The 24151-nt window shown below is 43.0% G+C and overlaps 1 protein-coding gene across 3 annotated transcripts; it reads right to left on the bottom strand.

The window, feature by feature from the left end:
* Positions 1-937: 937 nt before the first annotated feature.
* Positions 938-24050, bottom strand: jcada (junctional cadherin 5 associated a). 3 transcript variants are annotated; one of them, XM_030079258.1, is made up of 5 exons: positions 23955-24050; positions 11958-12496; positions 8950-9867; positions 3619-7238; positions 938-3371 (listed from the first exon to the last, which is right to left on the bottom strand). In XM_030079258.1, exons 2-5 carry the CDS (start codon positions 12323-12325, stop codon positions 3337-3339), a joined length of 4941 nt encoding a protein of 1646 aa, XP_029935118.1. In that variant the 5' UTR covers positions 12326-12496; positions 23955-24050; the 3' UTR covers positions 938-3336. The 3 variants fall into 3 exon arrangements, with proteins under 3 accessions (XP_029935118.1, XP_029935120.1, XP_029935119.1); XM_030079260.1 differs by lacking the exon at positions 23955-24050 and adding an exon at positions 23609-23886; XM_030079259.1 differs by lacking the exon at positions 23955-24050 and adding an exon at positions 13769-13792.
* Positions 24051-24151: the final 101 nt, after the last annotated feature.

Raw genomic sequence — 24151 nt, 5'->3', positions numbered from 1 at the left:
CTGGCCATTAGTGCTGAAGCTGGTTTTAGAAGCTTAGTTTATGAAATTACTAGTGGTAGTAAAATCATTAGATCAAAAGCAGAGTGCTGCCACTTTCTTCTCTTCTCTCTCCTCCCCTCTCTTTGGTCTGCGGTGTTTGCTTGCCACTGTACATCCTCTTTCTCCTCCTCCTCTCTTCTTCTCTCCTCCTCTTTCCCCTTCGCCTCCTTTTCCAGTTGAATTCCTGACAGAAAGTGCTGAGTGTGCAGCAAGACTTGACCTGTCTCTCAGTGATGGAGCAGAGCTGCCTTCCAAGCAGTTCACTGGATTCAATGTCTGTCTTATCGCAAGTTCCCCTGCACCCTCTCTTCTCTTTCTTTTCTTTTATATTTCTTTTTTATAGGTAGTCCTTAGTCTCATTTAAGACCCCAAAAGAGACTGTTATTCTCTAACTTGATTCTACTGTTTCTATTTTCTAACTCGCCAGTTACACGGAGGTGAGTTCAGTTTCAATGGAAAACTGTGTGAACACTGTGCTGTGGCAAGATATATTTATCAAGACATGTTTTTAGAACATTAAGGCTATGTTGCATCAAATTAAAGCAATTTTGCATGGTATTTTATATTTGAATATTATGCTGCTGAAATCCTTTACCATTAAGATAAATCATCTGTCCTGAGTGTCCAGCAGGTTAGCCTGGTTCAAATCACACATTTCGCTTGAGAGTCCTTGTGCAAGACACTACATCCCCACCAGCTTTAGCTGTGTTCTGTGGCTAAACCCTGACTTTCCTGTGTGGGAGTGAATCACTGATGTATTTCAACACTCTCTATCATAATATTATCATTCTGCCCTTATGTCAGAAACTTACTTAACTTTGTCTAACTTGCATGTTTGAACTGAATGTGTAGATTCATGTAGATTCTAAATGGATGCAATTAAATAAAGAGGCAAAGATTTTACATGCAAAGACTTTTATTTATGAATAGTCTGTAGTATTTTACAATAACACACACTTGTCTCTGTTTATGATCATTCTTAATGATCATGCCAAATAGACAAATGTTGTGCCTTCAAAAACAGTTCCCTTTTCACAATAATCTAAAAATACCTTGTTCTGTTTTAAATATGTAGCATAACCTTTGAAAATAAAATATGCATTATATGAAATATAACTGTTGTTTATTGGATAGACTATATAGTACCAAATGCAATTATATGCAAATACACCTTTTTCTCTGTAACTTCTTACGCATTTCATGCACGAAAAAAAAAAAAAAAAAAAAAAAAAAGGGATGCCGGCGCATACAAAACAAGCTGTACAGACTTTGTATGAAAATAGAAAATATCAAAGCAAGATGTGCACCAATAGTCTATATATGTTACAAATAACTTGCAGTACAAAAAGATCTATGAGAATGACCAGATAACATTAGTCTTCCTGGAACACAGAGGTACAGGTACTGGGTTGCTAACAGGACAATGACAAACTGCATATTGAACTTTCACTGATGAACTCGAGTGAAAGCCACTTTCATGCAAGTCTAGAACCAGATCCAACAAGTTCGACATCAAATACAGGTGGATCAGGGGGGTTAAAGACAACAGCAGTCTTCCAAGTGACATGATCAAACAAGCAAATCATATGCTGAAAACCCAGTTTTAGCTTTCAATTTGGTATTAAACCCAGTAAATGTTTGTGTCTAATGCATAGCATAGTTTTGTTTGGTATGTTATTCACTTTTCTTGTATTGCTACCCCATAAGTGAAGAGCGTGTAAACCAATTGCCAGTTATGTTCTCGACTTATAAAGCACTGATATGTCAAACGTTACATTAAAATATTGAACACTTTCAGATACCGCAGTAAGTATTCCAACAGCAATGTTCTGTACAGCAACAATATTAAGCATCTTTAGCTTAATATTTAGTATTATTGCCAAAATAATGCCAGATTTTGTTATTTCACAAAAGTAAAATGGATTACGGATGTCCAGTTTAAATGAGTAAAACTAGGATTTGTACACTGAAAATACTGTATGTGCTACACACAAATAGACTTCTCCACAGAAACAGTAGTGTGTACAAGGCACACTGCGATCAATATAGCTACATCTATCATGTCTTGCAAAAAAAAGCACTTCTGAAATTCAATCTATTTTCACACGTAAAACTGAAATCCAAATGTGAGCAAAGAAAAATGCAAGGTTAAATACAAACTTCTGTTAATGCCATAAAATATATATTTTCTTTTTGTACAGTATGAGGGGTTGACTAACAAAAATAAACACATTTCCAAAATCAGGTATTTCTAATACATGTTGCAGTTGCTGATGCTGAGAGAACAAGCACAACTGATGACACAGAAAATCATGTAGCTGAAGAGTTGGGTGGGAGTGACACTAAGAACATAACAGACCAAGTGTAATCTCTGAGTACTTGAAGAGATTATCAGGTGCTCGCAAGTAACACAAAGCCAGTAATCTTAGCAGTGAAACTCCCCTAAATTGTACCAAAAGGTATAGCTTTAAAGCAGGCATTTAAATGAGATCAGCTCCTTGCACTGGAGATTTACTGCTACTCAGAACATTTGACACGAAAGCCCCGTACAACAACAATATTGCTCTTGAGTGAATCTATTCAAGGACCACAGTGTTTCTCATTCCAATCCAGGCTCTCTAAGTACATTCTCTATCACACAAGTATAAGAATAAAGAGCAGGGGGGATCATTATTGATAATACACCCCACAACTACATTTCCAAAAATCTAGTCTTTTCTTAACATAAGTAAGAAAATATACATTTCTTCAGCAATGAAATGTTTCAATCCTTTTTTTTTTTTTTTTAAATAAAATCTCATACCTCTTTCTTATTTACATTTGGTGTAGGTTAACACTGATTGTAACGCAATACTTTTTTCTTATTTTGTTTTTCTATTACATTTCTTTTGTTTGAAGAGCAGAAGCACTTTTACATTCATATTCGACACTAAAGCTCAAGAGGAGCCCAAGTGCAGAATGGAACAATGACATGCATTTTTCTCTGGAAAGTGAAATAAGAGGACCTTTTCTTGTTTAAGCAAAATAAAACTTTTGAGAGATGGACAGAATGGAAGCAGGATGAGGATGAGGAGGTTGAAAAAGAGTGAAGGCTTGGAGAATTGGCACCAGTGGTACCTTTATTTGGCTGTAAAAATGCTCTTGCAGCACCAGGACAGTCACTTTTGTGAGGACTATTGTGTAACAACACTGGGGGTCACAGCAGACTAAGCTGTGAGGTGAGATGAAAGCTTTGCTGTTGGAAAAAGCTGTTAACTTGAAAAGGACAGATTTCCACAGTGGTGAAGCCAATATGAGTTACACTCTCTCCACTCGACTGGGGTCATATGAGTCTGATGAGAAAAGAGAGATAAGAAGAGATGAGGACACAATTAAAAACACATGAGAAAGATGTTATTTCCACTTAGACTTGGAAATCCTAAGATAACTGCAATAGGATGACAGTCAATAATATTTTTTATTTGAATACATAGTAACTTGCCAAGTATATTCCTTTTTCATTTGCTCTGATGCTGCTTCACTGTGGAAGCAACAACAATGCCTATGAAATGGATTATGTCTAATTTCTTTTGTTCCTACCTGAGACGGAGAGCATCTCCTCATCCTCCATATTTGAGGAGCCACAGGTGCTGCTGCTGAAACTCAGTGGCAGGGTGATCTCTCTCTTGGGAACACTGCGGGGTTTCGGAAGCAGAGGAGGCTTCTGGAGCCTGGTGCGCTGCTTTGGCTTGGGCACGTCTTGTTCAGTCTCTTGTGTCTCTTCTGCTCTGTTGACCGCAAGTGTATTCTCGTCATCCGTCTCCCTCTCTGCTGCTTTTTCTTGGTCATTCTCCTCAATTTTCAGCTCCATGTCTACCTCTCCTTCCTCTGTGTCTGTTTCTAATTCAATCTTTTCTTCCTCCTTATCTTTCACTATTAGTGCAATCTCAGCATTCATCTCTTCTTCATTGATTTTAAGTTGTATTTCTGCCTGCTCTTTTTGTACTTCCTGATTTACCTCCAACTCCTCTTCTTCAGGTTCTGCCCTCTCATGTGTTTCATGTGCTTTCTCAAGCTCGTCTGTTATTTCCTCGTCCAGCTGCTTCTCCTCCTCCTCCTCTTGTTTCTCTGTAACCTCCCCTTTCATCTCTTCCTGAGCCTCACTCTCCTCTATATCCTCCTCTCTATCCTCAGAGTCAACCTCTCCTCCAGAGTCTGAACTTTTGAGACTGAGGCGTCTTATTCGAGATACTGAGTCCAGCTCCTTCAGACGAGCCATTCTGTCTGTGTTTGACCTGCCTGGAGATGAAGAGGCAGAAGAGCTTAGCTTGTCCTGCAAGGATTCAATTAACTTAGAGGCTCCACCTCGTCCCTTCTTCTCCCAACTGCACATGCTCAGAACTAGCTTCTCATCAGGGGTGACAGGTAGGGACAGGGGAAGCTTACTGGGTGGGAACTCAGGGAGGTCCAGCACTACCACTGTCTGAGTCTCACTATCATGGTTGTCTTCATTGTCACTGTGGTTGCTGCTGGGCTTTTGTGCATCTTCACCCTCTACACTGTCCACACCTGATCCTGTCACCTTCTCTTCCTCTGTCTCTGATCCCTGGTTAATCAGGGACTCCTCTATCACTTGCTCACACTGTCCCATCACCTGCTGTGTCTCTCTGTCTGGGCTGTGTTCCTCAGTCTCTCCTGGGAACGCATTAATGTCTAAACTGACATCTGGGTCCTGCTTGTCCTCTATCTGTTTGTCAGACACACCCAAGGCCTCCACTGGAACAGCGATGCCCAGGATCCTGGCTGCCCTCTCCTCGATGGACTCATTCTCTGGGATGCCTTTTGCATATTTGACCTCATACAGGTTACTGAGGTCCTCTGCAGGGAGAGCATTGGCTTTCTCCTGAATCAGAAGGTTCTCTAGATGCTTGTCAGCTATTGTTGACTCATTTTTATATGTAAGGGGCTCAGAGATGGAGTATTTCTCATCAACATCATTGCCCTCAAAAGCAAATGAAGCCTCCCTGCTCAGCCTGGTGATATGTGGCGAACCATCACCTTTGGGTGATCTGCTGTGTTCACCCCTGGTCTTACAGGTGTTCAGATTCAACTCACCCCTAAATTGTGGCATGCTATCTGCTTTAGCCTTTCTCTCAGTCTCCATCTCAGTTTGTAGCTCTTTAGGTAAATTGTGCTCAGAGCCACCATTATTTTTACTATGTGTTGTCCTACTCTCCCATGCCAGCTGCACAGACTGACTAAGTTCTGGGTGATCAAGTGGAGATGGGACTGAGAGTGAACGTTGGATTGGTTGTCCAGGACCTCCAGAAGTCTCTGTGTAGACAGTTAACCCCACATCCCTTAGCAATGACTCTTGGGGGACTGGAATGTCCTGTCTGTAGATCCGGTTGGAGTCAGTGTGTGGGGGTAGTGAGGACAGGAGGCAGCAGTCTCTGGGGTTGGGGTCTGAGAGTATGGACAGCTCATTTGTTGATGGTGTGGTGTTGGCCTGTGGCCTAGAGAATGCACTCTTTATGTCTCTGTTGTCTAAATCAGTGGCAGAGGCCCAGGACTCTGATCTGATTTTCATATTGTTGGGTTTGTCTACGTGCATTGATGGAAGACTGATTGCTTCCCTGCCTGGGTCTGGACCAGGAGTGAAATGTGCTGGGTTCTGAGATTGATCTCCTGATTTACTCAGCTCTAAAATGTTCTTATGCACCTCATCCAGATCCTCAATGCACTGCTCCACATTAGGTCTTTTGCTAATTGTGTCTTGGAGCTCCTTATTGAAACACTCCAGCTCCCCTATCGCATCCCATGGTCGTCGGTTCACTGGCTTTAGGAGGAACTGGCCAAAGGCCACTTGTTCTGCATTGTCTGGGGGACTGGAGTAACTCTTCCTAGGGGAGGATGGCTGCTGGTCTCCCTGGTCCCGCTCCTCCTTGGATGGGGAGGATGAGGCTTGTTGTGAGGGTTGCAGTGATGTCGGCTGGATGAGGCTGAGACGGGAGAAAGCGCTGTTGCTGGAGGGATGGAGGTTCTTTTGGCCTGCCAATGGGTAGCCATAGGAAGAGCTACTATCTGTTCCCACACCACTGTCTGTGGTTGTGTCTGAGGCAGACTGGCCAGGCTCCTGCCCCCCAGGAGGGCTCTGGGGGACTGGGCTTTTCACCACAGTCAAAGGTGAGTTGGTCTGCGTCTCCTGGTTGCGGTATTGGTTTCCAGGCCAGGACCCAGAGTAGCATAGCTCTTTGTCTTCATTGGCCTGGAGGGCCCAGGCATCTATTATCTCCTTCCTTAGAGGTGCCCTCTTGTAATTCCTCATTGAGGATGTGCTGCTGGTGTGAAAGTGAGAGTGGTGGGGTCTGATGGGCATCTCAGTCATCGACTTGCTCCGGAGATTCTGTCTCTCTGTGTGGCCTAAGGTGATGCTGTCTGTGTTGGTGACCGTCAGGCTTGGTATTGTCTCATTATTGTTCTGATCTGCCGCTAAGTCTTTGTTAATGTTAGCCGGCATGTGAATGGGGACAGACACAAGGCAGAAGATGGTTTCGCTCACCCTTCTCTTACTGTGCCTGCTTTCTGGCCCTGAATCTGGGACAATCTTCTTTACCTGGGTGATGGTTTCTGCAAAGCCCTGCTCTGAGCTGGAGCCCTGGCGGGATGAGGAGGATGTTGATTGTGGAGCCTGGAAGGCTGAGGAAGGCGAGGGAGGAGGACGATGATTTTTGGGATATCTGTTGTTGCAGTTTTGGTCAGTTGCTGGGAAGTTGTCGACAGTCTCTTTGTGCAAATCACTGTGCCACCTGTTATTATCATTGTCAAAGTCGCTAGAAGACGTCTGGTTGGTATCATCTGCCGGTTTTGCCGCGATGAAGGGCCCCAACGGTGGGGGTAAAAAGGCACTGTCGTCGGACACAGGTTCCGACACGGTGACGCTGGGAAGCTCATTGCGAATGTGGCGGATCTTGTCAGCATCCGTCAGGGAATTTCCACCCAGAGCTAAGGAAATATGACGAACACGTGGGTCATCAAAGGGGATGTACTGGACCCCTCCGCCAGGACGCTCCTGGGTGGTATAGACAGGGTAGAGCTGCTTCTGGCTAGGTATGCCTCTCTCTCTCTGGGGGTCAGGCCAGGGACCTGCAGGATGTCTGCTGAACCAGTGAGATCCATCTGGAGCCATCTGCATCTGCTGGTACACATCCCCTCTGTACCTGAGAATTACAAAAACACAGATGCACTTTGTCTGCATAATAATGACTTAATCAAATAGTAGCACAATAGTACATGATAGTAAAATAATAAAAAGGACATAAGCCATTTTACATTTGCTTAGAGAGTTAGAGAGTAGCACCTCTATATTTCAGAGTAGATCATGTAGCCTCACTGCATTGGACAGTTAAAACAAATATGAACAAATTTCACCAGAGAATGTTGAAAAGATACTGTACTTGAACTTGAGTTTTAGAGTAGATTTATCTGAGCTGAGCTTTTTTGCAAATAATTATATTTGGTACTGTTATTTTCAGATTTCTCATATTTTTAACACCAGTAATCAGTGGAGCTGTATATTCTTGTGAGGTAATGCATTAAAGTGCAGTTCTATCTTTCTTCAGGAACAAGTGAATTTGCCTGCAGCAAAATAACATTTGAATGCTGATACTATCAAGTGATATTATAGTGGGGCAATAACTAAATTTAGAACCACATGTATATTTAAGCAGCATTTGTAAACAGTGACATGACACTGGCCAACAGTCAGAAAGTTATCTATGCAGTAATTAATTACTCCATAATACACTACTAGGTGTGATATACTGACATTAAATCACAGCTAAGGTGTGTTGCCTGGAGCTTTTTGTTTTGTCATTACAAACTGCTCTAGGTGGTTTTATAAATTTGCACTACTTTACATTTCTATATCTAGTCTTAGGCCTATGCCTAATACATACTAATGCTCTGTGCAAGTGTTCACTTTATACCTAAAATGATGATTAAACTAAACACGGCTCCTCAAGTGTTACTGTTCATACAAGGTAATGTAATAAATAACTATTGTCCATCTTTTATCAGTGACAAATTATCATTGTAATGTTGTCATCATGACAATTATATTAGTTATTATATCAGTTCTCCCTTAAAGCTTTAATCAGTATTTATTTGCTCTGGTACTTTCTAGGTATACTGACATGCACAGAAACTATTTTTTTAAACTTTACGACAGCTAAATATAGCTTTATTTAACCTGTCTAAATACATTTAGAGTTGGGGTTGTAAAGTGTTTTATCAAACCCGAAACCATATTCATGTAAAACTTTCATATCAAATCTGAATCCTCTTGAATCCCTTATTAAACCTTTTACATAAGCTGTCGGGGGGGAAAGGGCAAAGACAATTTCAAATACATAGTACTTAACTTCTACGTGTTTATTCATTGCACTTAGTTGACAGTACGCAAATCTAACAAATTCCAATTTGTTAAAAACACCTGTGTCAATCGCCAGTGTTGACAAATGGGATGGGGGTAGACACAAGTGTATATCATGGAGGGGAACTGGGTATTCAATTAAAAGCTTCGGTCAGCTTGAGGACCGAATAATCTGGGTGTTTTGTTAACTTAGAACCACATCAACAACAGAATGTGACCTAACCCTATGTGTATTACATCTTTGTATAACATCTGTCACATACTATCAGTCTTTCAATAATAAATTAGTTGATCAAAGACAATATAATGTAATCAATTAATTAAAAGTAAATCAGTTCATGAACAAACCTTTAAATGAGTAGCAGTATTTTTGTCGAGGGTAACATACAGCTAATACAGACAGATGACACAAGCCCATTCCTAGAAAACACTGTAAAGACCATGTTTTAGCGCTAAACAAGGCTTAATTTATGTATGTGTGACAAAGAGTAGTTTACCTGTAGTCAACTGGGATTTCACCATAGCCCCGGTGACCCCCTCTCATTATAGGGGCTCTTTTATATGACGGGGGAGGGATGTATCCAGGGGGTCCAGAGTCCTGTGCAAAATAGTCCAACTGGGGGTCACCTGTCCTGGACAGGGGAAGTGGTGTTCTGTCCCTGGCCTGGGGAACTGCTGACTCTCTTCCAGACAACACCTCACAGCTTCCCCTGATCTGCTGGTGCACCTCATATGAAGGGGGTCTGGGGGGTCGAGTGAAGCGGGGCTTTGGTGTCATGGAGAGCTGGCTGGCACTAGCCGGTCTGCCATTCTCCGGCCAGCGGGGAGCCCTGTAAAGGTCGTGGGGTGACAGTGGGTGGCCATTGACCCTCCTGTACATCTCATGACCAGACGAGGTCATGTCCACATACTGCAGGCTGTCAGGCTGCATCATCCTGGGCAGGGACTGAGATTTGGCTTTGGTCCTGGGGTGGACTACCATGCCCTCTGGTGTCCTGGCATGAAGCCGCTGCTGCTCCTGTGCCCAGCGCTCACCTTCATTCTCTGACAGCTGGCGGCCAAAGCTCACAGCCGGACGCCACTCATCAGTCCCTAAGCTCTGACACTTCCTCTCAGCAGCCATCCTCCACTGGTGCAGAGCAGCTTCCCTCTCGCGAGAGCGGGCTTGGGCCTGGACTTGGGCCTGGGATGCCCAGCGCTGCCTCTCCTGGGTTGCTCTCTGGCGCTCCTCTAAAGAAACATCTTGGCCTCTTGGCTGTTGTGGTGCCTCTGGCCTGATGTAGCCCCCTTGTCCTCCTGCATGGGGCTCTCTGAAGTCAGCATAGTCTAGCAGCACAGTGAAGTCCTGGCCCCTCCTCCTCCAGTAGGACACATCCTTGGACTGCAACTGCTGACCTCTGGGACCATCACAGAATCTGAGGAAACACACAAGGAAAGCTATAATGATTCACTATAAACTGATTTAGAAATGAGCTAATACAATAAGGGAACAAGACACACTGAAGACATTGCCCCAAAAGTTACAATCACTTTGAAATGCTTAAATTTTCAAACTAATTTCTCACTATTTAGTGTCAATAAAATAAGGATGAAAGAAGAAAAAAGGCAAAAAGATGAAACCAATAACAAATAGCAATAGCCTACAACACATATCCCACTAGATGGAGACATATGATCATAAGTAGCACAGCATCTGTACTGTGATTGGTACTGTGATTCTCTCTGGGGCATAATGAACACATTACACAATGACACAGTGTAGCTGGTAGTCCTGGATGTCCTTCAAGACAGATCAACCACTCAGAGGACGATTTGCTCACAATCATCTTTCTACTCTACTGTTCTTTAGCTCTGGACCTGACAAAAGGAGTAATGCCTCACTGGAACTGTATAAGGAGTGCTCCTACATGTGAGGGGACTTAGTGATAGCAGTTGTGATGGGCTGCAGCAAGGCTCAGTGATCTCTGGATACAGCCAGGTTATTTCTGGCTATTTGTGGAGTGACTGAATGACTGACTGACAATGTAAACAAGACGCATGCACATGTGTACGCCCCCAGGGCCGAGGATGCTGAGCGTCCTTGACATTTCCATCCATGATCATCATTGGCCAGAGACATGTGCTGGGGGGGAGTCAGCCATGCCAATCAGCTGCATTTCGGGGCATCTCATGTAAGATGAGTTACCATCATTAGTTTAATTGGGTCTAAGTAGCACTGCCTAATGGGAGTGCCAAGATGGGGCCTGTTCCTTATCTAAACTAAAAGCTGCCAGGCAAAACGGATTTGGATGAGGGGAAAAAAAGAAGGATCAACAAACAACAGACTGAAATTGCAGAACATATGTCTTAGCAATTCCCAGATTCCCAATAGAATGCTCTGATAGCACTGGCAGAGGAGAGACATGAAAATGCGGATTACCCGTCTCCAAAAAAAAAAAAAAAAAAAAAAAAAAAAATCACTAACACACCCATTGACATTATTCAAGGTCATATGACTATTTTCAGATGCTCTGTCACTGGCTGTCGGCAAAAAGGGATTAGGGGCAAAAAAGGAAAATCATCCAAACAAAATGTAAGGAAAAAGGGAAAAAAACTGACAAGCCTGTCTAATTGTGTGGACATGGGAACAGCTGTATTGACTTTGTCTCAGTTACAGCACACTAACCCCCAGAACTGGTGCGAATAGGCAAACTAAACAGGCCTGCTTTCAGGAAAAAACAGATTGGCTGCAGCTAGGCTATATCTCTGGAAACGTCATACATTTTAACACTCTTTACCCAGGAGGGTTTCAATTGCATAACTCCAGACTGTGCTAAATATAGCCTAACCTCCATATACATATTTAAATAAACCCTATATGAAACCTGTATTATTAATGGGGCATGCATTATATAAGGACACATAATGCCTTTGAAACAGTTGAGTTGGGTCAAGCATATTGATCATGCTTTGGGGGGGTCTGACAAACCTGTGAGTCTTTATGTGTACCTGTATTGTGAAAGTGTGTATGTCAGAGAGAGAGTGAGAGAGAGAAAGAGAGAATGGGCGTGCTCAAATGGGGCACAGAGGTCTGCCCAACAGCAGCTTTGTTTACAACTCCAATGTCCCATGTGGCAGATTAAGACTCCAGCACACATTATCCCTCCTCCCCAGCCCATGACTTTATTGGGAAGAGGGGGAGAGGGAGGGAAATAAAGATGAAATGGGAGGCAGGGACACAGGGAGGGAGAGATGAGCGGAAAAGAGTGATGGAGAGAGGGATTGAGAGATGGTGTGAGGCAATTCCACTCAAAATGTGGTGCAAAATCCTCATGTAAAAGATCCTTGACCAAATCTTTAACTTTATTTATTTGATCTTTCAAAGCACCATAAGAAAAGGCTGATTTTGTCATTTTACAATAAACAAAAAGGACAACCACAGAGACAATAACAAGAGCATGCAAAAGTGTTGGTCAGGCAGAGGCATATGATTGGTCTCAAAGTATAACAACAGACTACATCTCACCCGCTGTCTGAGGTCAGGGACTCGCCCAAGGAGTGGGTGTCACCTTGGTTCCGGCTGTCACCCTCTCGTCTGGACTGGCTCCTGTCCCTGGGTTCGTTGTTGTTGTTGGGGCAGCTGCCGCTGTAGGCTTGGGGTTGCCTGGTGCCACCACTGTTCCCATAAGGCCCCCCAGCCCCTCTCTCGTAGCCGTTCACTGTCCTGTGGCCAGGCCTGTTCTCCAGAATTTCATGGCGTTTGTTGTAGGACGGTGGTGAGGGGGGGGGCGCCTGGCGGGACGAGGTTGCAGGGGTTGGGGTAGGGGTGGAGGAGGAGGTGTGTTGGGGCAGTTTGTATCCATGAGAGATAAGGAGGTCCTCCACGCTGTACATGGTCGCATTTGTTTATGCTGGTGTGTTTTCTGTTTTTCTATTTTTTTTTTTTTTTTTTTTTTTTTTTTGATCGGAAGAGAGAGGAAGGGAGGTCGGTTGTCAAGGCGTCTCTGCTTCTTCCCTATGCGCAGCGGCGGGATCACCGGCACAGCTGCGCAGCTGAGGCCATCACTGGGAAAACAAGAAAGAGGGGGACGACAGGAAGAGACAAAAAGAAAGAGAGAAAAGAATGTGACGTTAAAACCATTATCCCCTCTGCCCGTGTCCTGTCTTTGTCATGGGTCCCAACCCAAATGGACAGTCGAGAGGACAGAACAAAAAAACCCCAAACCCCAATTCTGAGTCGCCGCAACAAACCGAGATCGCCCGCCTTCCCAGCATCTGGTGTTGCCTATCCTTTTCCTCCCTCCTCTCTTCTCCAGTCCTCCTAGCAACAACCCTCTCTCCATCTCACTCGGAAACACCGGCACCAAACCCATCTACATCCAGAGCGAAGGAAGAGAGGGAGATAAACAAACCCTCTCAAAAACGACCCACAATAACACTGGCATCACTGACGACAAGAGTTTCAGAAGGTTGCTGGTACTACAGTCAAAACACAAAATGTCACTATTTACAGTGGGTTCCCTGTAGACCTATATAGAGTGGCTGTAAGGTAGCTGTTAGCAGCCAAGCAGCATTCATATTTGGCATCAGTGAGGCACTAGGGGATTAGGGGACAGCATTAGGGACTGGTGAAAAGAGATGTTGCACTCCCTCTTCGTCATTCTCTCTTTCTCTCTCCCAAAATCTCTTTTTCTCTTCCATCTATCTCAAAATAATCATCTGGTTCTATTGTAAAAGACTGAGGAATTTTTTGCCTATATGCCTTAAAAATAGGGCTGGTATTGGCAAGGACCTTGTGATACAATATGTATCAAGATAAATGGGTCACGATACTATTTGCATCACAATTTGTTGCAACAGTCTACACAATGGACTGAAATTGTATGAATATGTCACAGCCTACCTACAAAAACAACCTACTCTATAACACCTGGGTAGACTTATAAAATGTACAGCACAGCATATGATAAATCAGGTGACAAATTGACTCAGTTTAAATCAAAATTCACATTCAGAATTAGTACAATGCACTTTCCTAACACAGTGCACTAAATGTAGATGTCACATCATCATATGACAATAAAATGCATAAATACAAGACAATACAAGGTACTATAGAATTTATACAGTACTGTGTAAAATAATATTGTGATACCCAGTAGTGATGGGCGATATGGACTAAAAATTTTATCACGATAATTTCTGGCATTTATTGCGATAACGATAAAAGTGACGATAAAAAATATAAAACAATTCAACTCCATCTTTTTGACTACAAATCTATCACCGCATTCAGTCTTGAGAACCCCACAAATACTGCTCAAAAATAATACTTACTGTAGTCAAATACGCTACTAAACTATACCAATTAAGTTTAAGTAGTACACCTGTACTGCATCCTTTGTAATCACCGCCAAATGACGTCATCGCCTAATTTGCATAATTGGCAATTTGCACGTGATTGTAATGGACGCTGTAGGAGAGGAATAACGTCGTGGGAGAGACAAAAAGTGAGTAAAAAACATCCTAAATATGTTTTAGAACTACAAATTTACGGGAAAGGCGGGACCAACAGCGGCTTTGCGCATGCGCGATTCATCTGCTGCCTGGCCGCAGAGTGGTGGGTCTCCTCTCTGCTCCTCTCCTGACTGCAGCTGCCTGCGACTGCCGCGTGCGGCTCGAGGCTGTGACCACCTGTGAGGACTTTGGGGCGGGGGAGGGGCTCGCGGCAGCACCCGCTGCTCACTGAGAACAGGAACTGCAGAGGAACGATACGAGCTTTCATGTCAGTTTCCAAAATACAAGAAGTCTCCAGTAACACCAGGAAAAGTCGCTAGATTTGTCGCTAGTCGCTTTTGACAAAAAAAGTTGCCATGGGGAGTTGGAAAGTCGCCAGATTTAGCGAGAAAGTCGCCAAGTTGGCAACACTGGCTACACGTGTGAGCTGCCGGCTGCCAGTGGCGAGTGCGTTGCGCACGTAATTACGTCATCAACAGGAGTTTATCGTTATTATCGCGAGATGACATATTCTTACCATGGGGAATTTTTTTGACGATATATCGCAAACGATAACATATCGCCCATCCCTAATACCCAGCTATATTTTTTGCACAGCTCAATTAGGATTAGGGATGGATATTGAAAAAACAATACCAATTTAAAGTTAATAAAAAAAAATGATATGACTGGAACTAATAAAAGTAGATATCAGAATTGACAGGCACGAATTGATTGATACCCATTGTGTACCAGTCTCCAGTCATAATGTAATGCCCTTGGGTACGTCATGCTTACTGCATTGTCAACAGGACTGTAACCAATCATTCACTACTCCCCATTTCAAGACTGCCCACAGACTGGCTGTCCATAATAAGAAATGGCATTCAACAACAGGAGTAAAAGAGTCTTTGCCAGAGTCAAATGCTGTTCGGACTTTTAGCCAGTCCTGAGTGTATTCAGCTGCAAACAAATTATTATTTGTATTATTTTATAGCACTTTTTTAGCTCCACAAAGATGAAAAACTCTGGTCCAGTGAACCTTTTTGGAAAAAAAGGTAGGATGTTAACAGTTCACTCAATTCATGATTCAAGTTGACTCACAACACAGGATTCGATTTTCTCATTAAGAAAAAAATCACAATAATTTCTTAGGCATAATCACTGCTAAACAATGAGTTTTCTTCTTGTCTTCTTAACATCCTCAACCTCTAGGTGCTCCAGGCTTAATCTTTTTTGTAGTCTTATTTTATTTTTCTCCATTGTTTGGCTGTGCACTGGATGCCCTGCTCTCCCAAATGCAGTAACTTTTTTAAAAGTAAATTTACTTTTTTCATTCCTACTGCTGATCTAATATTTTATTATTTATTAGTTTTGTTAGATGACTTGAATGCAGTTGCATGCAGCTCTCCAATATGTGCATTGTGACATCTGATTATTGTCACATTTTAGTATTACAAAGTATCATGACACGATATATTGTTACACCCCTAATAAAAGCAGACCTGACCCAGAGGGCAGAGCCACTACTCTCTCTTTTCTCCTCCTGCTCCTTTCTGCCTCTTCCTTGTACCTGAACCCTGAGATAGCCTACTAGGTGATTAACGGGATCTAAGACCGTGAAATGCTGCTCTCTTTGTATGTCTGGCCCTCTAATACGATTATCTTTTTCATTTAAAACCTTAAACCTGTTAGTTTTGGAGGATTGACTCTTGGTGCTTACCCAGTTAATACTTTTGTCGAGTTTAACTCTTTCCATTTGTGTTTTGAGTAATCCCTCAAGGACAGGCTAGTTTTAAGTTTGGTAGGGGGTTCACTGTGAACAATTTCAATGCAAACTTCATTTGCTTCTAGATGAGCATCTGGGCATGGGACAAAGGCAATCCGTTTTGTCAATGACTGTTATTTTATGAACTCAGCTTCAACTTGAGCTAGGCGATAGGCCAGTTACTGTGTTTATCCCATGCTCACTCAGTGCTTCTGAGCCAAATGCCACAAAAATAGAACACAAGACACTTGTGGCCATGTGTCACTGTAGAATTTTCACCCAAACGCACAAGATAAACAAGCATCTCTCTGTGAAATGTCACCCCTCTCCTCTATACTCCACAAGCCTATGCCGAAGCAGTGGCAACAACCAAAACAGGACTTTAAAGGGTCCTTCAGTGTCTGACTTTGAGATCATTATCTGATCAATATCACCACCCCTTCCTTCCTGTTGATTAAACCTCTTCCCCAAAACAGGAATAGACTTATGGGTTAGCTTCAAGTTCAGGGCCATGTTCATTAACACAGCAATTCACCTTTGATATGTGTATTATTGTGGCTTAACAGTGAATCCATATGCTGCCAAATCTAGCTAAGTCCCAAATCTGAGGCAAATTGCTCTTACTATCATCACTAAATGGGGCTTATCTCCATCATCACCAAAACTGAGGATTTCCCCCTGGAAAGTGACCTGCCCCCATACACACTCTGCCCTCCCTCCACCTCACGTCTTCCTTCCCATGACAAGCTCAGTTTAAATACTACTAATGCTCTTACGCAACGGAATTACCCATTTTATATCAAATAAAACCTCAGACTCAAGCAACAGCATGCAACAATGGCCCGCTTTCATTCCCCAAAACACAACAACATTGTGTTTCGCTACAATGGCTTCTTGTGTGAAAAAGATTGGCATTGCAGGCAGTGCGCTGCTTTGGAGTCTGGAAATTGACAAAAAAAAAAGTGCAGATCTGCTGTATTTTAATGATGTGGCTCATTCAAAAAAGAGAAATTAATGATGGAGTTTATGGATAACATATGCTGCTAAGTAAGCTAAAAATAAACAGAACCACATGAGGGCTGATGCTGGCAGTTCCCTACAGAGGACCCTCAAACTAGTCTCCACGTTTTCAACATCACTAACCGCTCACTGTACCCTACTCTAATATTGTTTACATTTAAAAATGCATTGAGATATGTAAGAGAGCCTGTTTAGTAGTCAGGTGAACTTTTGGCAAGGCCATGGCTTGTTTATTAAAAACAGATACAAGCATTTTTAGCTGTGTAGGGGGCATGTGCCCTTACTGGTGGCTACACCAGCGGCAGGCTGCAGGGACCTGACGGCTTGCAGGTTGACAGTTTGGTGTCAGCTCCTTATTCATGGCCCGACTGAGATGAGAGGATGGTTAGGGAGGAGGGAGGGAGTGAGGGAGGAAAGGGACAGCATGGGTGGCAAACAATGCAGGACAGAGACCTGGATCACGCCTGGGGGAAGACAGAACTGCAACAAAAAAAGGGCGATGTTGTGGTTTTTAAACTGTAGAGATACTATGAGCTATACTCTGCTACAGCACAGTATAGAGGTTTAAAATAGGAGACGATTTTAGACAGTGAAAAATTGATATTGTGCAGATATGGAAGTGTATGAAAACATGCCCAAACTAACAAAATAAAAAACACTTTTTGCATTGTGGTCAAAACAAATTGAGGAGATGACAACATTTTGACATTCATTAAAGTTGATCTAGGTGTGAGAGTGAAGATGATTCACATATAATAAAAATAGTCTGGAGCACAGCTAAAGAAGCAAATCATTCCTGAAGGAATGGAATGGCTCCATATTTATTGAGACAATTTGAAACAACCAACCAGTGAACTTTAATCACTTAACCTGTCCTGGGAATCAGGCCTAGGACTAGATGAAACTTCATCTGAGCCTAGCAAGCTCCAGCAAAAAGATAGCACACCAAAGAAATCTAGGAATAACTCATAGACCAGTGGCTGGAACCCAAAAGACATTAAGTCCCCTTCCTAAAATATTCCAGAGGAGCCGCACCTCTGGACTGCATTGTTCCAGTCTGCCTGGATCTACACACCACTGACCCAAGTGGGTGTGTACTTGGCTAGTCTCTGGCCTCCATCTGTTACAACTGTGCACATACATGGCTTTCTCAGAGATGACAGGCCATCACATTCAGCAAACAGCGTCCACAAATTGTTTATCTATGTGACATCACATTGTCCAGCGGAGGGCCATCTTTCTTCCTGAGGAAGTGCGCCACTGTGAGGATGGAGGAGAACCGACGGTGTCGCAACTGTTTCCAATCAGCCTCTCGGCAAGCTCTGGTTTCTCCCAGAGAAGGGAACTAAGGGTGTGTTATGGCTGAGGCCAGAGGAATAAACATGCAAACAACCCAAGGCCAAATTTCACCCTCACCAAACCCCTAGAAAACAAAATGATCTGGACTTCAGGTATAACTATAACATGCAGTGTGGGCATACTGCCAAGAGGGGCTATGTGCCCTTTTTCAGTCCAAAATATTCGTCTTTGTTCTCACATTCAATTTTTCTGTCCAGTGTGATCAGCTTAAGGAGCTATGCAGAAATACTTAAGGCCAATCAGGACCAATCACAATATATTTAGGATTACAAGTCTTTAGATCATAGAACATAATGATGTTAATTTGACAATCACTGCAAGGTTACAACAAAAAGGTTTCCACTGATTATTACAAAACAGCTTACCACATTGCAATCCATGTGCTATTTCTAACATCCACACCCTCTGGGTGAAGAGAGTAGCAGTGGGCAGGGCCTGTGCATTGTGAGTCAATTAGCTCATGTGGAAAGGTTTAGCCAAAAAAACACCCAATACATTATTTTGTTGAGCATCTCCCATGGCAACCGTTGTTTTGCTTTTGTGAATGGCAGTTCACAGACAATAGCATGTGGGCTGCTAAGATATTCCCACTGCATTGCTTGAGTCCAAAACTTAATACAGTCAGACTCTATTGGCAGCAAAATCAAAGACAGGATGGGATGGGGGATGTTGTTTTATTCCACCATATCCCAACACATCACAGACAACAACATTAAGGTCTGGTCCTAATTCATTTTAGAATGTCAAAAACTAGTCTAGCCCAGAAATTAAAAGGTCCTCCAAGACTAATACAACATCAATGTCTCATTCCAATGAACATTTCAATAACAATAGTCTTGTCCACAAGAACATTACAATAGCTTGTTAATGCACAGTTCAAAGCTGTGCATCATCCAGCGTTAGCCTGAGTAAGATGACATAAGGGTAATTATGTGAATGGAGTAATTTTCCATTGTAACGCAGGCATAGCTTGGTTCAGCTAAAATGTAACAATTGACGTCATGAGATTTTCTTCAACTGAATGCACACGGCACCTGAGTCACGTGTGGAGGAAATCCTCCAGGGAAAATGCTTCAAAAATCACTGCATCCAATGAAAGCATTTGACAACATTTATCATGTAGTGTGAGACAAAAAGAGACCCGGGGAACGGCGAGATTAGCAGGTAGGCTAATCCACTGAGGCACTGCTCTGCACAACAGTGGGCTCCACCTGCATTGAGCTATTCCAAACCTATGTTGTTTCTGAGCCTGCCCAACTAGTTTCATGGTAATTAGTGTCTGTCAAGGTCCAGAGCTCGCTGGAGATGACAGTGGCATGGTTTATCAGCCAGAAACACACTGATCAAAGGGTCAGCAAGCACTGGCTTTCTGCTAATCAGATGTGGACTCTGCACACCACTCGCTCAACAATGTAGAGGGAAAGGTAAGACACAAACAATTAAGCTAGGCTCGGACTCCAATGACATGCTAATCCGAACTTCACATAAGCATGCTTCTAGAAAAAAAAAAATCACAAGGTAAAGCAAATTTGAAGAAGAAAACTGATACCTGGTACTTTAGAAATGTATGGTATCAAAAATAGGTGACAGGGCAGGAAACAGCCCAATTATGCCAGGGCTCAACAGTAACGCTTAAATTTGGCAACCACATTTGGAAAGCTGTGAACCATTTTGTGCTGTCTGGTTGCCACTGTTGGCAACCTTTTTTCTGTGCAGTGTTGTTCAGAGCATCAGCTTGTGATGCTCTGAGCAACACTGAATGGTAGAAGATTAGCTACTGCTACACACATACTCGTTTTCTTGTATTGCTACCCAAACCAAATCATCATATTACTGTATTATCTAATCCTGCCCCACCACTGTTAGCAAGTCAAACTGCAGCCTATTTGTGTGTTCATCTAAAGCAGTGCTGTCCAAATCTGAATTACATGAGATTGCCACGATTAGGGACGGCCACAATGATCGGTGTCTTACAAAGGTCAACGTGCCCAAACCAGAATTTGTATTGGCCTACCATGAGAGGTCACATTTGCAGGTCAGACTTCACCATACGTGAACTCTGCACAGACATGGAAAGGCTACACGTAACTATATGTATTTCTTATAAATATAATAAAATATAGAAATATAGTGTTTCCAGTCTTGTTGAAATTTTTGCAGATGCTGTTAAATATCTTTTATTTAACCTATTTTGCATTTTATTTAACATTTCATTAACTTGTTGAAGACCAGACAAAGCCTACTGAGATACAAAGGTGATAAAGAAACAAGCTAAATACAGCTAAAAGGACTATTTCATATTGATGCAATGCATAATTTTAAATATTCCATATATCATTGTTTCGGAATTGAAACATGGGATATAATTACACAGGACCATATTCATTTAGAGTATGGCAGTCTGGCAGTCTCTTCTAAAGAGTTAGCATGGGCTCAGCAGGCTAACACATTATTGTGATGCAGATTTCGGATGGGATGCAAAGACTCTCTCACAGAATGTAGTCTGCCCTCATACTGTAGCCTAGCAAAACAAGGGTTGTCATGATTGACGACATGTTGAATGTGGAAAACTGCTATGTAAACAAGTGAGAAAAATCTCCCTCAGAGTCTTGAATGGTCTGGCTTGTCTCTGGGGCTTAATCATCGCATTGGCATAACACTGACAAGCAGAAATCACCAAATCTCAAAGCAGGCAGATCAACCATCTGCCCAACATATGGTCATGGGCTACCATCCAGCCAAGATATAACAATATAAACCAAACGTGCATTCCATTTCATGCTTCAGATCACACTTCATTGCCTTGCATTCTCACTTTGAGAGGCACACTGGCAGATGTCAGTAGATTTCACACGTTTCTGGCTGGCTTCATCCACCAGCCTCCCGCCTGCGTCACCTCTGCTCTGACATCACATGTGACATCACGTAGGGATCTCCGAGGGGATCCCTGTAGTCAGGCAAACATCAGACGACTTTCAAAAAAAGGTTTCAGATACATCTCAGAAAAACTCATTTTCTTGATGCACTTGGCCTCACACAAATGCTAAAGACAGACAGAGAGGATGTAAAGAGAGAGACAAACATTTATCTATGTATATCTATATCTATATATAGATATAGGTATAGATATATATAGATAATACACACAGACACACACACACACACACACACATATATATATTAGATATATAGTGTGTGTGTGTGTATGTAGTGTGATATAGTGTGTGTGTGTAAGAGAGAGAAACATTTTAGGATAATTATTTAGACTAACTGTCAGGGGCAATAAAACAGACAAGATTTAGCAGACTGTCACTGTTGTGAAGAGAGTTGGAGCAGATAGTGCTGTGGCTTCTCTGGCTGTAACGGCAGATATGCCTAGCTAGATCTGATAAAAATGACTGCACCTAGATTGGTATGATGAGACAGTCAGTCTGATGCATTAGGCCAGTTGTGCTGTTCACTGACTGGAAAGAGATAGTCTAGCCCTGGGATACCAGACCGCCTCCAAGACCAGGAAAGAGCCTGGCCCTCACTTATCGCTGGCTCTTTGGACCACTCCTGAAAGTTGAACTGGTATGACTCATTTCATAGCCGTGGAGGGCCCCCATTTTAGCTGACCAACCCTTTCCTCCTCTGCTGGAAGGAATTAATGAGCCGCTTCCCTCCTAATACACCCCCCCACACACACACACCCTGCCATACCTCACCCCAGCCGCACCCCCCTCAGGGCATCTAACAGGGCCTTGCGTTCACACACCATCTCAGTCCCAGGGATGTGTGAAAGACCCACCACTTACACACACACACACATCCCAACAAAAGCATGCACACACAAACACACACAAACTCACACACTTAAGATTTCCCTTTCCTGTCTGCTCTTTTCAGTGTAATCGCAAATTAGTTGGACCTGGTCTGTGCTACATTTTGCAATGATAATGGCTTTGGCTTTGTAGTTTGTCAGCTGCAGTTTGTGTGAGGATCCAGCCTACTCTGTCTAGAAAAATTCCTTCCACTGACATTTACTAACAGGCTTTGACATATGCTGAGCTATGGTAGGTCCTGGAAATGATACACAGATTACTCCTGGACCATTTTAAAAGATACATAGTCAAACAGTGATCCAAAATAATAAGGAACCCTGGCTAGCGCAGACACTGACAGATTAACTCTAGTTGTATAAAACCAGTGGCTACACAAATATCCTAACAAGGCATCAAAGAGATGATGTACAATGCTGCAACTTATTATGTAATAACTTAATAATAACTTACATTTGAGCAGCTCAGATTAAATTTTGGCTATGACAATCTGGCCTCTAGAGGTCCCTGAGTGACAGGACAAGACCGCCAGAAACAATTTATGGTCGAGACCCTCCACAATTAAAGCCATCGACCAGTGCAACAACATTCTGATATATATATATCTTTTTTAATTTGAAAATACTTAAGTATACGCAACTTGTTTTATCCCATGAGTGTGTTCATTAAAATTGAACATTTACGGTCTAAAAGACATCCGTGAATAAAGATTCCATCGCTTGATGTGGAAAGTGAAATATTTAACTATTTATCAATCACAGCAAACTGAATTTAGAGCAGTTATACTGGCTACAGCCTGTCCAGGTAAGGTAATAAGGCAATGTCTGCTGAAGACTGGGGGAAAGAGATGAGCGGTCAAGCAGAAGCCATCATCATGCAAACATGCTGCAGGTGTGACAAAGTGACAACATGCAAACATCAAAGCAACCTAAACTTGGCAGACCATTTGCCAAGGGCTATTTGAAGCTCTCTCCCTTTCGCTATTTGTTATTCCAAAACATCCGACCTTACACGAACAGCCAGATATTGGACTTGAGTGTTGTCATCATGTAGTCAAGAAATTGATTGACAGGCTTGGCAGGATGCTAGCCCGGCTGGCTCCGTTGCAGGTAGCTGCCGTAGCATGCTAGCCTAGCCCCGATTCGTGCCGCTCTCCCTCGGATGGAGACGGCACGCCAAAGTCCCTTAAAACATCTGGCCGTTTAAGGTTGCTTCGCTTAATGGCTTAGGTACATACTTTTAGAGCACTGTACGCATTACCACTGGTCCTCAGGTAATTTCGGCATAGAGATAACTCATCGACAAGTCCTTCATTTCAATAAAATCGCAGTTTTCTCTAATTGGTTCACGTTGCCTGCTGCCGCCCACCACAGCATATTGTGTGGGGATGAAATAGTGGAAATAACAGGCGAACCGGTTCTAGAAGTTGACAATATATTTATGTAATACCCGCTTAGTGTGTTGGATACACACCGAATAAAAGAGTCAGTCGTAATGATTCGTAAAAACTCTTAATTAATATTCCACCGGGTACATAAATTCACCTAAAGGCAAGGACACATTAAATGGCGTGATTTTTCAGTGGACACTGGCATGACGTTCTTCCATAGCAGAAGAGCGGCACGAATCGGAGCTAGCGATAGCCTGGCTAATTCCATCAGCAATCTTTAACCTTCAGCTGATAGGAGCTAGTCCGCATATAGTGGCACTCACCGCCACACTGCCTCAAGTTGAAAATACAATATGCCACCTCTTCAGTCTTTCACCCTCTGACGCCGTGTCCTGAAAGTGTCACTGTGTTGTCCTAAATCCTCTAATCCCGGCAGAGACAGGAGAGCGCCGAGGTAGCTGGCTTGGCTTGGCTGCAAGTTGAGGGACCGCTGTAATGTTGAACGCAAAGCAGATGCGACTCTCAACCTCTGTTTACTCCGCACAGTAGCCTGCCTCCTCAGCCGTCGGCACACGTCGTAAAATGAAAAAAATGAACCTCAGCAAAGGCTGGCACACGGTTACATCTGCATTGAAAACGATGTGCCGCTCGTCCCAGAGCCACTTTTACCTGTGAAATGCGTCGTTGCGTTGCCGCCTAGTCCCCAGCGCTCATCCCTGCCGCTACTCTGGACGGACTGAGCCTGGATCTGCTGAGGGAACAGCCCCTCTACACAGCACAGCAGTGAGGAAACAGCCCTCTGCTCCTGTGGGGAGGCAGCTGGATGCTGATTAGCATTAAGGACACTTGACACTCAGCATTTTAGT

This window comes from Myripristis murdjan, chromosome 20, assembly GCF_902150065.1.
Source record: "Myripristis murdjan chromosome 20, fMyrMur1.1, whole genome shotgun sequence".
Lineage (NCBI taxonomy): Eukaryota > Metazoa > Chordata > Actinopteri > Holocentriformes > Holocentridae > Myripristis > Myripristis murdjan.
This window is presented reverse-complemented; position numbering and strand designations above follow the sequence as displayed.